This window comes from Emys orbicularis, chromosome 5 (genome assembly GCF_028017835.1).
Source record: "Emys orbicularis isolate rEmyOrb1 chromosome 5, rEmyOrb1.hap1, whole genome shotgun sequence".
In the NCBI taxonomy this organism is placed as follows: domain Eukaryota; kingdom Metazoa; phylum Chordata; order Testudines; family Emydidae; genus Emys; species Emys orbicularis.
The window spans coordinates 61,999,266-62,015,274 of NC_088687.1; the positions used below are offsets into that span (position 1 = coordinate 61,999,266).

General features: G+C 38.2%; 1 protein-coding gene and 1 non-coding gene across 2 annotated transcripts in view; one reads left to right on the forward strand and one right to left on the reverse strand.

The window, feature by feature from the left end:
- Window positions 1-16,009, forward strand: part of ARFIP1 (ADP ribosylation factor interacting protein 1) — a 77,772-nt gene that overhangs the window by 51,542 nt on the left and 10,221 nt on the right. The window contains exons 7-9 of the mRNA XM_065404838.1: window positions 3,484-3,705; window positions 7,168-7,325; window positions 9,771-9,945. Coding sequence (XP_065260910.1) covers window positions 3,484-3,705; window positions 7,168-7,325; window positions 9,771-9,945 — 555 coding nt within the window. The remainder of the gene's footprint in view (window positions 1-3,483; window positions 3,706-7,167; window positions 7,326-9,770; window positions 9,946-16,009) is intronic.
- Window positions 4,369-4,484, reverse strand: LOC135879789 (U5 spliceosomal RNA). Its single transcript, XR_010561464.1, has one exon. It is a non-coding gene; the product is annotated as a U5 spliceosomal RNA (small nuclear RNA).

Below are 16,009 nucleotides of genomic sequence, written 5' to 3' on the forward strand. Positions count from 1 at the left end.
CCGACCCACCGGGTGTTGCTAGGGTAAAAATTCTCCGACGATCGTGCACGCGGCGTGCCCACACATAATTGGAATGGATATGAGCAAAACATCTTGAAGAACAGTTACAAAGGTGAGTAACCGTTTTTTGTTAGCTTGGGACTCTCTCTCTCTCAATTTCTTCTCATCTTGGATACATTTGCGGCATTGTCTGTGACCAAGCTGTGTACTAGACATTTGAACTTTTTTTCACAGTTTGTTATAGCTTTTACAGTATTCTGCTGTGTGTGCATTTCCTGATGTATCAATTGTTTCTGTATGGAAGACAGTCCCTTCTTCTGTTGTATCACAAGCATGTACAACAGGATCATTGTGGACATTGCTCCAACCATCAAGACTCAGGTTAACAATTTTATCCGCTAGACCTTTTGCACACTGCTCAGTTTCTCTTTCATACACTTTATCCAGCAATTTGCCTGCGATATCTGCTCAGTTGGGTAGACTGTATCCTTGTCTTAATGACTGAACCATGTTAATGAAGTGTGGGTTCTCAATCATATGGAAAGGAGAGTTTGTTGCATAAACAAACCAGGCAATTTTTTCATCAATTACCTCTTTTTTGAAATCTGCTGGTTCTTATCACAAACTTATCTATGGCTGTTTCTGGATGATGGAGAATTTTTTTTTTTTTTTTTTTGCTACAGGTGATATACTGTGGCTATGTGACATACATGATGTGACTGAAACATTATCATTGGTAGATAACTCTGAAACCACAGAAAATAATGGTGATCTTGAAGGTGGATAGTCTTCAGAATCCTGTATGTTGAGGATGGATTCTCCTAAACAAAATAAGTCAATGCAGTTATTTAATTATTATTACCATACTGCTCATTTAGTATTACTCATTGCATTCCCTGACACTCAGTACTACTTTAAAGGTAAAATTGTAAAAGGAAGATCTGCCTATTTCAGCTATTTTTTTTTTTTTTATCACAACTGCATCTAAAGTGATAGTACCATAGAGTAACAACTATATTTTTTGCTCAAACATGAGAATTCAAGAATAGTCCAGAAGGAAGACAGGCAGTCCTTAAGAAAAATAGTATGAAATAAAAAAGTTTACCAACCTGAAGATCCTGCATGTTCAGACATGTTCCTTTCATCATCTTCAACAGCTTTCTCCTGAGAAGGAACACTTCTCATGATGATGTTTCATTCGGGCAACCAGGCTTTGCATTTCTTTATTGCACTGTTTGCATTTTGCACGCATGCCTGTCTTACCCACAGGTAGAGGAACTTCATTAAAATATTTATTCTCAGTTTAAGTTTCTTCTCACTATAATTTTTTTTCCATGTCTCGCATCATAGATTGCCCAGCCAAAGCCACCTACTTTATACAGGGCACCTGACCTCACTAAATATTTTGATTTCTTGTCTCCATCTGCTGGTGGGAGGATAGAATAGCCACATGTCTGGACTAACCCACTGAAAAGAAAAAAATCAAATGAGAAGATAATCATTTCCCCTCTCTTTAGGTTCTCTATTTAACTTCCTCTTTGTATAGTTTATCCTTTGGGGGCAACTCAGTTTAGCTGATTGCTATTGTAAGCTTTGAACACCACTTCTATAGAATACTCACTCTTTTTATTCCTTTTCTCGCCCATTTGTGAATGTTGATTTTTAGGTTTGTTTTTTTTCCCTACTCTGTTTCTGAAGCTGAATGTTTCAAAGTCCTCTTTGATTTTAAAATAAAAACCATTTTGTCATGTCTGACATGTCTCCTTACCTCTTGCTCACAAACATTTTGTCACCCCTTGCTCAGATTTCCTCTTACATGTCCCTTCTTTGTAAGTTTGCATATCACCATCTCTGGAAAATAGCCAGAACTTATCCTTACCCATACTATGCTTCTAATGCAACACTTAGTCATACTCTAATCACATTCTGTCTAATCTACTGCAATTCCTTTTATGGACTTTTTGTGGTAACTCCATACTCCTCAATGTGCACTTTCTCTCTTGTGCTCGCTCAGAAATGGTACTGTATTGCCTTCATTCTCTTACCTTGATAGCTCTGATTCCAACTGAAAGTTATGTGCCCGGCTGGTCATTTTTTAAATAACATTCTGTGGACTGACTCCACCTTTACCCCTCTGGTCTTGTCTTGTACTTGCCAGCTCTCCCACTATCTTGGGTGTCATCTACATTGTCAATTCAATTTTAAAATGTTTTATTGGCACAACAAAGGTATTCCAAAATATACAAGAAAGGGAACTCCTGAGTGTATCTGTCTTTGAGAGATAGTCTGTGAGGTTGGGGGACACTGTTAAAACACTGATCTTGAAGTGTAGGCTAGATCAAACCATTTTTCCAAATCCTGCTATAGCCCTGCAAAGTCCAATACTGTAACATGTTTTGGAAACAGGGTTTGGTTTCATTTACACTGTAAGACTAAACTGTTGTAATCAGGTCCGACCTTCCCAACGCTGTAGTTGTGACCTTGATCATCTCAGTTCCATCAGGACTCTCTTCATGCAAGATCATTCTTCCACTTGCGCAACTCCATTCTATCTCGACCTCTGTCCGCTTCTCTTTTGGGCCACAGATTCCCTTCCTCTTTAAAGCTTGCTAAAAATAGCTCACCACAGCAGTAAACCATTGTTTTACACCTAAGTATCTTCTCTTTCTCAGTGCTGAATTTGCTGCTCACTACACCAATGAATTGCAAGTCAATTTAGGAGTTTTACTCCTGTGGCAGTAAAAGTAAACTTTACTTTTTAAATCCTAAGGTTTAAGATAATCAACACACTTCTTTATAATCAGACAAGCACAAATTCAGTCTTAAGACTATCTTCCTATAAATTCCTCACCAAAAGTTTCCAGTTTCTTTAAAATGCCTCCACAATATGGGAAGAAGCAATTGGATTTCCTGAAATAGTAAGATTCTAAACGTTGAAATATAGAAACTTACATTTGCAGATGCTCTATATCCATTAGGCCTAACTTTGGAATTAAGTGGATAATGCCTGTGGGATTGGATGGTTGGGAAGATGAAGATAGAATGAATATTAGAATAGTTATTTAGAATCAGTAACATTCTGGTTTATGCTGTGTTTAATAAACTGACTTGAATGTACTGAACTAAATAATAATTGCTTTTACTTAATGAGATTCACCAAATCTAAAAAGTGAAGATCTGAAATCTCTCATTTGAGAATTGTAATTAGTTCTGCTCTTGATTTGTTAACTTAAATATTTTTATTAGTAGGAGTTGAGACTTGTCCAACAAATGTTCTTGCTGAGTCCTGAAAAACTTCTAAAGAGCTTGACATTTTTCTTCAGGTTTGTTGTGCAAACTTAAATTGGGAGGAGTGATTGTGAAAGAATTGCTTATAATTATGTACTCCTTGAAGCCAAGAAATGGTGTGTGCTGTACTGTCTTGAATATAGAATTTTTTTTTGCTTTTATAATAATTTTAAACTATTTGTTATGAATTTGCAGTGTACTCGTCAGATCATCTCTGAAAAGCTGGGCCGAGGCTCAAGAACAGTAGACCTGGAACTGGAAGCCCAAATAGACATACTAAGAGATAACAAAAAGAAGTATGAAAATATCTTAAGATTGGCACAGACTTTGTCCACGCAACTCTACCAGATGGTGAATACCCAAAGGCAACTTGGAGATGCATTTGCAGACCTGAGTTTGAAATCATTGGAACTCCATGTAAGACTTTAATAGCATTAGAAAATAAAATATAAATTTGAGGATGAACTTCACTGGCTTATGCATGTTGTACAGTAGATAGTCTTCAATATTTAGGAAGATAGCTGCTATGTAATAGCATTTGAGACTCTGAAGGAAATCATTGAAATTACAGTAAGGTCATCCAGTAGTTTTTAATGTCTGGCTTTAGTTGGAATTTGAACTAAAAGACTACTAACATACAAGTTTACTCTGTATAGTAAACAATTTTGCTCCTCATTTGTCACTAATGAAATGTCATTAGAATTGTTCTAGATCATCATTTCCTGTAAAATACAACAAGCCTGTTGCGTCTATGTTTGGGAATAGAGTGGGGCTCATGCAAAAGAGGTGAGGTAACAATGTGGATTAATCATTTTTTCTTTAGCAGATTAAAATGTTGAGTTCAGTTGTTTTATGGAGCACCATTTTGATCAGAGCCTTGCAACCTGTATAGTATAATGAGAACCAGTTCCTTTTACAGCATTTAGACTCTCCAAGCAAGAAAGTTAGAGGTGATCACTTAGAAATCTTACATTTAGCGTTGGGATAATTCTTCAGTTCAGAGTTGTATCATATACTATTCAGGCAATATTGCTGTAACTGACTGTACAATTCTACATCTTGTAAGAAGCAGAAGCCAGGTATCTTATACAAAAAAAGATGAACGGATCTGGGTAGAAACTCATATATATTCCTTTTCACAGAAATCTTTAGTAAAAAGCGAAAGATCCATACGATCTGAAGAGAAACCAGAGTATGAACAGATCTGGGGGGAGGGAAGCAATCCTACTTCCCATATCTATAGCAGTTCCCTCCTGCCACCCAGCCTTGAATCCAGAGTCACAATCTATCTGATGGGTACAGTATCTTGGTACCTGATGGTTCCCAAAAATGTAGTTATTGTAAACTTCCCAAATTATCTTCAGAGGCTGTAAAGCTCAGAAATAACTTCACTCTTACCTCCTTCCCCTTTCAATTATCTCTATATTCCCACCTAATTTCTTTTTGTTAATGTGTACACTGAATAGTTTCAGCTGTTCGCTACTTGTCAAGGCTCCAGACTATCAATTTTTCACAGGGCAAATCTTTATATATTGCTTTTTGGCAAATGCAAATTGGTGACTGGCATTTTCAGCAACTGAGAGAAACTATAAATTGTCCTGCTAAAAAGGTACAGTAAGTGTTATCAATCTATTTACTGTCGATGCAAGAATGGGGCATGCGGTTTGTGATAGAACTTAAAATGAACATAGTGCATTGTGCACTGGAGTTGGACATGACTTCTGAAACTTGTACTAATTCTGATGCTGAAATAGTACTCTTATTAATGTGTTCTTCCCCTCATAGCTTGTAACTGTAGCAACTGGAACAACATTTCTTCAGGTTCCACCAGTTTCTTGTATCAGTCTTGGAATTCTTCATTGTTTTCAACCACTCATTTCTTGTTCTGTAGATAGTTGAAGAGGATTCTGTTAATAAATAAAGGTTTCCACAAATGTAACAAAGTACTCTAACTTACTCTAGTTTTAATTGAACTTCACTGTAGTGCTGCCTGATGAATCTGGGGCTGTTTTTATCACTAGAGCTAGGTGTTTGGATAACACTTTTTAAGACTTGAGCAAAACAAGTTTAAAAAGCTGGAATGTTAACATTCACAGTTGATAATTGGACATCCACATTTGAGTGGCAAAGCAGTTAGTTGCTACGGTGAAAAACCAAGATTTTGACACGACATTGCTCTAATAAACTGAGTTCTTACCTTTTATAAAATCAGTGGGTGGTAGCTTTCATCTTGAGCTCTCTACTGTGTTTATCCTTCGGATTCAAGGATTTCTCCTATATTTATTCCCTGGTTTCAAGGCCTATTTATTATGAACAGGGGTGTCACACTGGTTATGTTGAGAGAGCTGAATTCCATTTTTAATTATAATCTGTGTCAGGATGTAAATATGACTATCCTCAATCCAGAGAGGATTTCCCATTAATGTTTATAGGAGGTACTCACAAAGAACATGGGTAAAATATGGCCTTATGTAATAACTAAACTTTTATTTATTCAGTATTTTATTATATGCTAAACAGAATAATATGACCCCTTTTAGCTTCACTACGATGTTTTAGGTTCTTTTTCTTCCCCATCTTTGGCAGTTTCTCTCCCTCTTAGCTGTTTCTTTTTGTATTGTTTCCTCTGCATCTTCTTTCCTCTAGGCTTCACTCCCTACTCCCATCCGCTAAAATTATCAGATGTGAAACAGTTAATGTTAACATTTTAAGAGCCCTAATTTGGCATTAGCGTTTACACCATAGTGTTTACACCGTCAGTTGGTTACACTAGGTTCACATAGATTCATAGACAATAGGACTGGAAGGGACCTCGAGAGGTCATAGAGTCCAGTCCCCTGCCCTCATGGCAGGACCAAATACTGTCTAGACCATCCCTGATAGACATTTATCTAACCTACTCTTAAACATCTTCACAACCATGATAGCTAGAAATTTACTCTGGTAAATGAAAGCTCAGGTTATGCAGAATATGAAGATGCCATATGGAAAACACAAATACATCAATGAGTCTTATGTGTGGGAGCCTTGCATTAAAAGAATAATCATTGCAATCTGATGTTGAAATCTTTTGCTATTGATAAATTGGTCCTTGCCTTTTGTCATACCTAAACTTGATTGCAATTCTCTTTGGCAATAACTTCCATCTTAATCATGCCCCCTTAACATTTGTAGCTAATCTGTATTATTCCTTTTTTTCACCATCCATTATGATAGTACATTCTGCTGTCTCAGTCACTTATAACATATTAAAATAAATATCAGATTGTGGTGTTCCAGGATATAATAACCACCCTTGTTCATTAATTAATACCGTTTACCCCCTGTGAATTTAGTTAACGATGCCTATTTTGCTGGTATAATTCATGGTGTTACAATTGTCTTTAAGGGAGACACTGAATTTAGACTAATCCTAAATAGTTACAAAATGATAATCTGAAGATTTTTGGCAGTATTCTTTGAAGTGGTAATAAGGGTAATTTTTTTGTGTTTAGCCAAGATCCATAACTGTCTTCACAGTAGAATTGGTATCAAGAATAGGTGCTATCCATCCTGTTGGGACAGATTCTACTGAAATCAATGGGGTTTCATGGGAGAAACTTGAACAGTTGCTTGTAAAGGTCTAAAACAAAGGGATAGTTGTGGTTATGACTCTCTGAGCTTAATTTGTTGCCTAGACTATTGTAATCACTTATGTCTATTTAAATATACACACATTCAAACAGCAGTGATGAAATTGCATACAATATGGTCTATCATATCTGTTGTTTTCCTAATAAGTATGTGTGGTTTTTTTCCAGTGTTAATGAGTATCTGGGTAAATGACATGATTTAATTATAAACCACAGTATTTTTTGTTGTTGTTGTTCTTTGTTATAGGAGGAATTTGGATACAATGCAGATACACAGAAACTTCTAGCTAAAAATGGAGAGACCCTTCTTGGTGCTATTAACTTTTTTATTGCCAGTGTGAACACACTGGTGAATAAAACAATTGAAGATACGTTAATGACTGTGAAACAGTATGAAAGTGCCAGGTAGATATTTTGTGTCATCAGTTACTTTTATTTAACACACAGTCTTCAGGTTTAGTCCCTGTGTTTGAACTGGTAAACAGTGTTGAAAAGTTTGTAAATATAACACAACTTTCATATTTTAAATCCTGAGTACGTTCCGTCTTTACACTTATATAATACTTCAAAATGATGTCTGAAATTTAAACTTGCAGAAAATTTTCTGTTAAACTCAGATCTTTCAGAAATGATTCTATTTAGGCCAGGTCTGTATTAGAAGCCTACAGCGACACAGCTGTGCCGATACAGCGACACAGCTGTGCCGATACAGCGACACAGCTGTGCCGATACAGCGACACAGCTGTGCCGATACAGCGACACAGCTGTGCCGATACAGCGACACAGCTGTGCCGATACAGCGACACAGCTGTGCCGATACAGCGACACAGCTGTGCCGATACAGCGACACAGCTGTGCCGATACAGCGACACAGCTGTGCCGATACAGCGACACAGCTGTGCCGATACAGCGACACAGCTGTGCCGTTGTAAGATTTGCTCATGTAGCCATGCTATGCCGACAGGAAAGAGCTCTCCCATTGACATAATAACCACCTAAACGAGTGGCGGTAGCTATGTCAGTGAGAGCATCTCCCGCCAACGTAGTGCTGTGCACACGAGCACTTATGCCGGCAAAACTTATGTCACATGGGGGGGAGGGGTGTTTTTTCACATCCGTGAGCAACATACGTTTTGCTGACATAAGAGGTAGTATAGACATGGCCTTAATGTTTCCTATTGGGTAAAGATAGTTTGTTTGTTTGTTTCCCCCCTCCCCGCCCCGGTAGAATAATAGTGGAAATTCTGGGCGGTTACATATAGTCATATATGAAATAATGTTTCTGAATGAGAAATAAAATGTTCTTCCAGTTCCCTTTAGTGCATTCTTTAGATAACTGATTACCCATCTTGGAGACACTTATCCATAGTAAAGGTATAGCTTGGTGGCAACAAAGCCAGATTTCTCAATCTGCTTCCTGATAGTATATATTAACCTTGAATAGTGGTCCATTCAGTCACTGACCAATCTTTGGAGTCTGCTGACTAGGTGCCAGCTGAATTGATGGGTATGGATACCTATCTGCTATGAACTAGATGAGACCAGTAATTCAGTGCCTAGTTAATATGGTGTCATGTACAAGCTAAATTAATTTCATGTAAGAACTCTATCAAACATATCAGGTTCTGGCTTTTTGGCCGTCCCAAGCAAAAAAAAAAAAAAAAAACAATAGGACTGGAGAGAGAGAGAGAAGGGGGCGGCCAGGGCTACAGCAGGGGCGCTGCCACGCGGCCCCCTCCTGCTGCGCCGCCGCCTGCCGCGAGGGCTCCGCTCCGGTCGGCGGGGAGGGAAGGAAGAGGACTGCCCTGCAGGGCGCTCTGGTTCTCCGCGCTGCCACCCCCTACAGGGCGGCCGGAGCGGACCAAAAAAAAAAAAAAAAAGCGTCCGTGCTGCCCTAGGATTGGGCAGAATGCCGCCTCGAACAATCTGCCGCCCCAAGCACCAGCTTGCTCAGCTGGTGCCTGGAGCCGGCCCTGATCAGGTAGTAACTTTAGATCTCATCTGAATTGGGCTGTATTCAAACTGACAATCTGGATGTGACAGGCTTCTAACCTCTTGACAAAATATCTAAACCATTTGGTCCCCTGTCTTTAATCTGTTAACAGTTTACTTTGAATGGAATGCTAAATAAATGACTTCAAAAGATTATACCAGTTATTTTCTTATGCTCTCCATGCATGGGATGATGTAGTGCAGTTCACAAAAGACTAGCATTAGTGTACTAATGTTCAGTGGTTAGCGTTCATATACCAGACCTCAGTGGTTCAGGACCTAACATTACCCAAAAGAGTATATACATGTATTCACTTGGGTTGTTAACCTGCCCTTTTTGCAACGAGGATGCAGACTAAATCACTCAAGTGCTGATATTCCTCTAGTGCCTTCCCACAATTATCCCTTTGTGCCCAAAAGGACAGACTTTTTTCTGATTCCCTTTTCATACAGCAGTTCAGCTTACTATAGTACAAAGAACCATAGGATATGCCCCTGAAACCCCATCAACACTTATAGATGAGTGTGGCATCAATGAGGACACTGGGCTATGGCTTTACGGTGTGGCTGCTCACACCTATTCTAGGCTAACTTGAATGTGCAGGTGCTGATCACCCGAATTAACTCTGCAGTGAAGACATACTCTTATAACGTGGTTGAGTTGTTGGCATGTTCCGTCATCAGTATGATTATGCATCAAAGCATGTGTAACGTAAAACAAAGTGGTGTCATTCTAGTACCTTTCATGAGCATTACATGCACTTGTATATTTGGTCCAGCTTTCTTTCTAATCTCCTGGTTTTGGTGTGCAAGTTTTGAGAAATTGGGGCTCATTTTAACTTTTTTTTTTCCTCCTAGGATTGAATATGATGCCTATCGCACAGATCTAGAAGAACTTAATCTTGGTCCCCGTGATGCAAACACTCTGCCAAAGATTGAACAGTCACAGCAGCTATTCCAAGTGCATAAAGAGAAATATGACAAAATGCGCAATGATGTATCTATCAAATTGAAATTTTTGGAGGAAAACAAGGTAAGCTACAACATCACCTTCTACACTGTGTAGTGGAGTTGCTTTTTGCTAGATTCTGTCTCCCGAGATTAATATCTGATATAGCAGCACATTTTCTTGAAATACAGTCTGCTTCAAAATGTAAAACAAGAAAGAGAAGTAAACTAGATTGGTTTCTGGATTCTTATTGTACTATTGGAACATGCCTTCATGGACTTAGAGACCTCAAGTCCCTCACTCTAAATTACTGAGGTAAAAGCATATAATAAAGATTACTTGAATATATGAAAGTATTTCTACTGCACTTTTTCACACTTGTGTAATAGTGATCAATACTTTGATTTACTAATTGATCTATGATTAGATTGTGGGCTCAAAATGCAGAGCATTATTACAGTGTTTGGTAATGCCTGCGGGAGGGATATGTGTAAAAGGCAGTGAGGAAGGGCAGTAAAGAGACCATTTCAAAACTAATCTTTCTCCTAATTAAGAATTAATAATTTTGGTGCCAAGATGTGTGTATTTAATCAATGTTAGATGAGGATTAGACTGAGGAACTGTAACGATTGTTCTACATGCCACCTTCAACTCAGAAGCAAAACTGTTCTATCTCTCAACCTGAATCTAGGCAAGGGTCTGGTTCTTGGAATAGTTTCCCTTTCTCGTAGATTCTAGACAGGATTGCTTCTGCCTGCCCCTTTCCCTCACATACTCTCTGGTCCTGCAAGAGTTCTTCTTTTTCAGGCATGCAAGAGTCACTGTTATTCCCCACCCACCCCTATTTCTGTGAACTAGAAAAATAAAGGCTTCTCATGCAAACATCTTACTACTTGTTTCTAACCGACACTACTGATCTCTGCATGCATGGATTTGGAAGTTAATAACAATGTCAGGATTAGGATAAAATGAAGATTGACAAAATGGATTTTTCCTAACTTATTTCCTCTTAGATAGGTATAAAAATAGAACAGTCTTATTAATATGTGCCTGGAATGGCTAGAGTCCTTTCCTATGACTGAAGTTACTGCAAATGCCCACAGGGAAGGGAGAGTTAGCAACCTCTATCTCTAACAATGGATGAATATTTTCAGTAGCACACCAGCTCATATTGCAAAACCTTGACATTGGTAACATTACCTGTTACTCTGGCGCAGGCTGTTTTCTTAAACACACCAAAAAAACCCAACCCTAAAACCCTTGCAGGACTCTGACTTTTCAAGAGAAAGTGTTTTGGGCCAGATGTTCAGCTGGTGTAAAACAGCTTAGCTCCACTGAAGTCAATATAAGGCCTTCTCTACACTACAAAATTAAGTCGACCTAAGTTAGGTCAACGTACAGCCACCACAGTAATTACTATGGTGGTTCCTGTCCACACTGTGCCCCCTGTGTTGGTGGTGCACGTCCTCACCAGGAGCACTTCCACTGACTTAAACTGTGTGGGGCACAGGCAGCTGGAGCTCCTCCTGCCTTCGGGCCAACAGGCAATGTAAGTAACGCAGTGTCTATGCAGACACTGTCACCCTAACTACGTCGACCTAAATGCTATGCCTCTCACGGAGGTGGAGTTATTAGGTCAATGTAGTGGGCAACTTACATCTCCGGGAGCTGCCTTATGTCAACCTACCTCTGTAGTGTAGCCCAAACCTAAATCAGACAATACAGTTAGATTAAACCCTTAACACAATGGGAAAAGGTAGTAGAGAACAATAAACTAGTGGGGAGACGAAAAAGGAGAAAAAGTCTCAGCACATACACTTACAAAAAACACCACTTCCCTCTGGTTTCCAGCTCTGCATCCACTGATTCAGCTCTTCTGAGCAATAAGATACTTTACTACACCGGCATCAGCATTAGGTCCAGAGGTTCAGATTCCTTCAAGAACATCCATACTGATATAGCTCTGCCATCTGCAAATAAACAGCACACCAAACCCTTAATGGGCCAGATCATCAACTGTTGAAAATCAGTGTTATCAGAGTTTTTCCTGTTAACACCATATGAGCACCTAGCCCATTAAGTGTCTGATGCATAGTTCTTCCATTTGCAAATAATGTTATAAATTATGTTCTTGAAGCAAACTGAACCTCAGATCCCAACGTTAATGCAGATACTAAACTGTTAGTTCTCAGAAGAGTTGAACTTTCAGTGTATGCTGATCTGGAAACTGGAGATAAATGTTTTGTTTCTGCAAACTGGTGCACTGAGATAATTTTCTTTCATTGCTTCCTGTTACGTCTATGATTAAGGACTTAATGTAATTGATATAGTTCGGCTTTTTGCCTTTTTTCTCGTTGAAATGATTTAACTTTTATAGGGGAGCTATTGATGTATGACTTTAAAAACAGCTGAAGGTAGCACTTGCTGAAATTTTTCCTTTGCACTTTTGCATTTTTATACCCATATCAAATTGCAGATTTCATGGTTGTGTAAATACAAATTGCGTAAACACACCACACACATGCAGTTTAACAAACACAGCCAATCTAATGTGGAGTTGGAAAAATCTTGAGATTTAATTGACCCACAAGAGTCCATTTACTGCCACCTTGTTTTGTTTTTTATGAAACTGAATGTTGCAGAGACCCCTGATGAATTCTTCCTTCCTTCAGGGAGTCTTGATTAACAGCAGAATTATATTGACAGTTGCAGCCTGCAGTCCCCAAATCTGTCCCCTCAAGCCGCTGGTTCCCGCTACTACTACAAGGGGGACAAATAACTCAACAGGGCTGAGAACTATGGCAGAAACTGCAAACAACCTTTGGATTGGCAATAGGGAAGAAGAGAATTGCCTTGTGTTGCCTTGTAGTTAACCCTGCACTGGAGCCGGGAGACTTGCAATCTCTTAAGGAAGCCCTATCCTACAGTAAAAAGGCCAAAGTCATTTCTGGGCTTGTGTGGGTTGGGTAGGAATTGGGGTTGGGGGAAGGAGAATCCTTCATTGACTAAATACAACCTCTATACAGGGAATACATCCTTACCTTCTGGACACAAGATCTAGTATCAGAATTTCTGAGCTCCAGTGCTTTCTACACAGTAGCTATTTTGTTCTTATGATAGTTCGAGTTGTATGTTTTTTCTTACGAGCATAGTACACAGTTTCTGAGTTCTGTACTGCTGCCATAAAAATAAACATTTATACATAAATACCTATTTAAACACTAACACAGCAACACTGTATTTTAAATTTAATTGAGGTAATTTCTAAAAAATTAAGTAGAGTTTTAGAAATGTGTGCTAATAAGGTTTTTTGAAAATTAGTGAAATCTTTCTGTATGTTTTCAACAAATATAAGTGGAATTTGCACATAGATTTAAGGACTAATGGTTTGACTGGAAATGGACAATTTCCTACATAAATTGTAAAATCTGGCAATCGGTCTTGATTTATCTTGAGCTTTGAGAGAGGTTTGGCTCAAGGCTTTTTCTGTTTAAAAAGGGATTTTTAAAAACTGCTCTTGTGTGCTTAGCAGTCTTAGCACTGTTGGGTATTTCTCAACTACATGGCATTGGAAGCTTCAAAATATTTACTGTAGGACTTTTATAGCTACCATTTGAAAATGGAGGCCTCAAGGGTATCTTTCATAATCACAACAGCCATAATGAGGGGTCTTTTTAAATATATCTTTAGGCCCACCTCCTAAGATCGTCTTTGTTTTCTAAATCTACTATCTCTATATGGGGTCATTGAAAAGAAGCCAAAACAGGATTACAGTTACTTACTGTGATAGGAACCCATTTTTCCAGCCTGTAGCTTTGTCTGTATATAATTCCTAGTTTCCCTCCTTTTTATGTAACGACTCTTCTTTCTTGTTATGCTTCCTGGGATTTAACGGAAGATTCCTAAATCACAGAGCATATAGGAATCGTACTCTTCCAATGAATCCTTCTTAAATCACCACTCTCCTTTCATGTCAGTCTGTGCTGATGGGATTTTATCTGGAAAAACAAAGGAGCTCCTGCTGCAACTAGTACTTGTCCTGTATGTGATACTGGAAAATGTAATGTTATCAGTATTTCACTGGAATAGAACTTGAGGCTAAAATAGTAATTTGAGCTCTTCACAGAATAAATTTGGTAGCCCTTAAGAACAAAGTTTGAAGAAATGTTCTTGAAATCTAGAGGGATTACCGCACTCTAATTCAATTTCCTTTTGATTAAATTATAACCTATGTCTTTTAGTTTTTTCCCCATTGTAGTTATGAAAGCTGAGACATCATTAAACCTGTCTTACCAAAGGAACATTTGGGTGTCACCAGCACTCTAACAGATCTTACAACTAGTCAAATTATGATTCAGTCTGTATCTGAGGGAGTGAAATACAGTACATGTAAAACAAGTCCCAGAGTAAGGCTGTAAGAGAATCTTTGCTACCCCATTGCTTCACTTGTTAGCTCAGTATACCATATAGGAGACTAGGTTTAAGAACAACTGCAGAATTTTCAACTCCCAAGCTGATGGAACAGTCTCCATAATACTATTATCCAATAGTTGCAAAGACATTGTTACATTATGCTTTGGTAAGCCCCTTATTAATTGGAGTTTGCCATTTCCTGTCTTCTCTTATACCACAAGAGAAGTGCCACTGTTTAATTGAAGAAGAGAAGATTGAAATAAAGGGAGATCATTGAAAAAGCAATAGTCCATACTGGCCTAATATTTTGGGTCAGTGCCTTTTAAAGAGCCTGCTTGGCATGCATCTTTGGTTTGGAAAGCCCTCATTCATATGCCAGACTTATTCCATATGAAGAAAATTTAAACATACTGTATGAACAATGTTATCAAATGCAGTAGGAACACTGAGCTGTATTAGTACATCTATATCTCTAGAATGGACATCAATCAATAAATTTCTGACTTAATATATGTGGTCTTGGTGCTGAAATAAATTATACATGAGAACTTTTTAATTCTAGAGAGCTTTTTTTCTCCTTTAAGAGCCTTATCTATGCAAAATGCTGAAGAGTGGTAAAATCTTAAGAACTCAAAGCAGTCTGAAGGAAGCAGTCTTACAGTCATATGGATAAAAACGTGTTCTCTCGCCTATTATAGAAGCCCTTATAGGTAGGGCAATCAAACAACCAAATGGTGTCTGGCCTTGTCTGTTTAGATTGTAAATTCTTTGGGGCGGTCTCTTATATGTCTGTATAGTGCCTTGAACAGTGTGGCCATGATATCAGCAGTGCTTCTAGGCAGTAGTATAATGAAAATAATCATGCAGTATTGTTACACCATGCAATAGCCATATGATTATAATAAACAATTCTAGTATTTGTGGTTCCAGATTAGATTTAATGGATTTTTTAAAAATACACTTTTTCCTTTCTTCCCCCACCCCACCCACGCTGCCCTCCTCCCCTGTATCACTACTGGGCAGAATTAGTTGTTTGGGTGGCCTACCCTTAACATATTTGGATTTCTTTTAAGTTTAAACTTAACTTTGAATGTCCCAGATTTATAACATTTGGTTTTGGGATAATGACATTATTGTAATGCATTTTACCCAGAGTTTATTCATATGTATTCTCAACTTAATGCCATCTTAATTTAGTTTTTTGTCTTGGAATTTCCTTATTTTTTTAATTGAAAAGTTCATATATGTACACTAAACTAGAAATGCAAAGAGAATGCTACCATATGATAGTTCTATTGAGTAGAAGATACATAGTATCAGCCTTAAACTTTATTTAACTTTTAGGAGCAGAATCACTCGTATGTTCTAGCTGCTTTAGCCACTCCAGAGCAGCACATATCATCCAGATTATACTGGCCAGTTGAGATGGATTTTATAGCTGCTTTGCAGTGACAGCGCATTGCAAAGGAGGCAGTGCACACCTGGATTTTCCTCCTCATCCATCATGTTCCCCAGCACATGCATGCCCAACAGTACATGCACACCAATTTTGTCCTTCCAGTTGCGTAGATCTAGGCAATGGGTAGCTTTTATTTTAAATAAATATTTAGAATTAATGGTCACTTTTTGCCATTATCCTAACTAAATGTTTATCTGTTAGCAGAGACAGAAAAATAAAATATTCTCCTTCAGAGTAACTCAAATTTCATCTTTCAAAATAGTCACCATCTCCCCG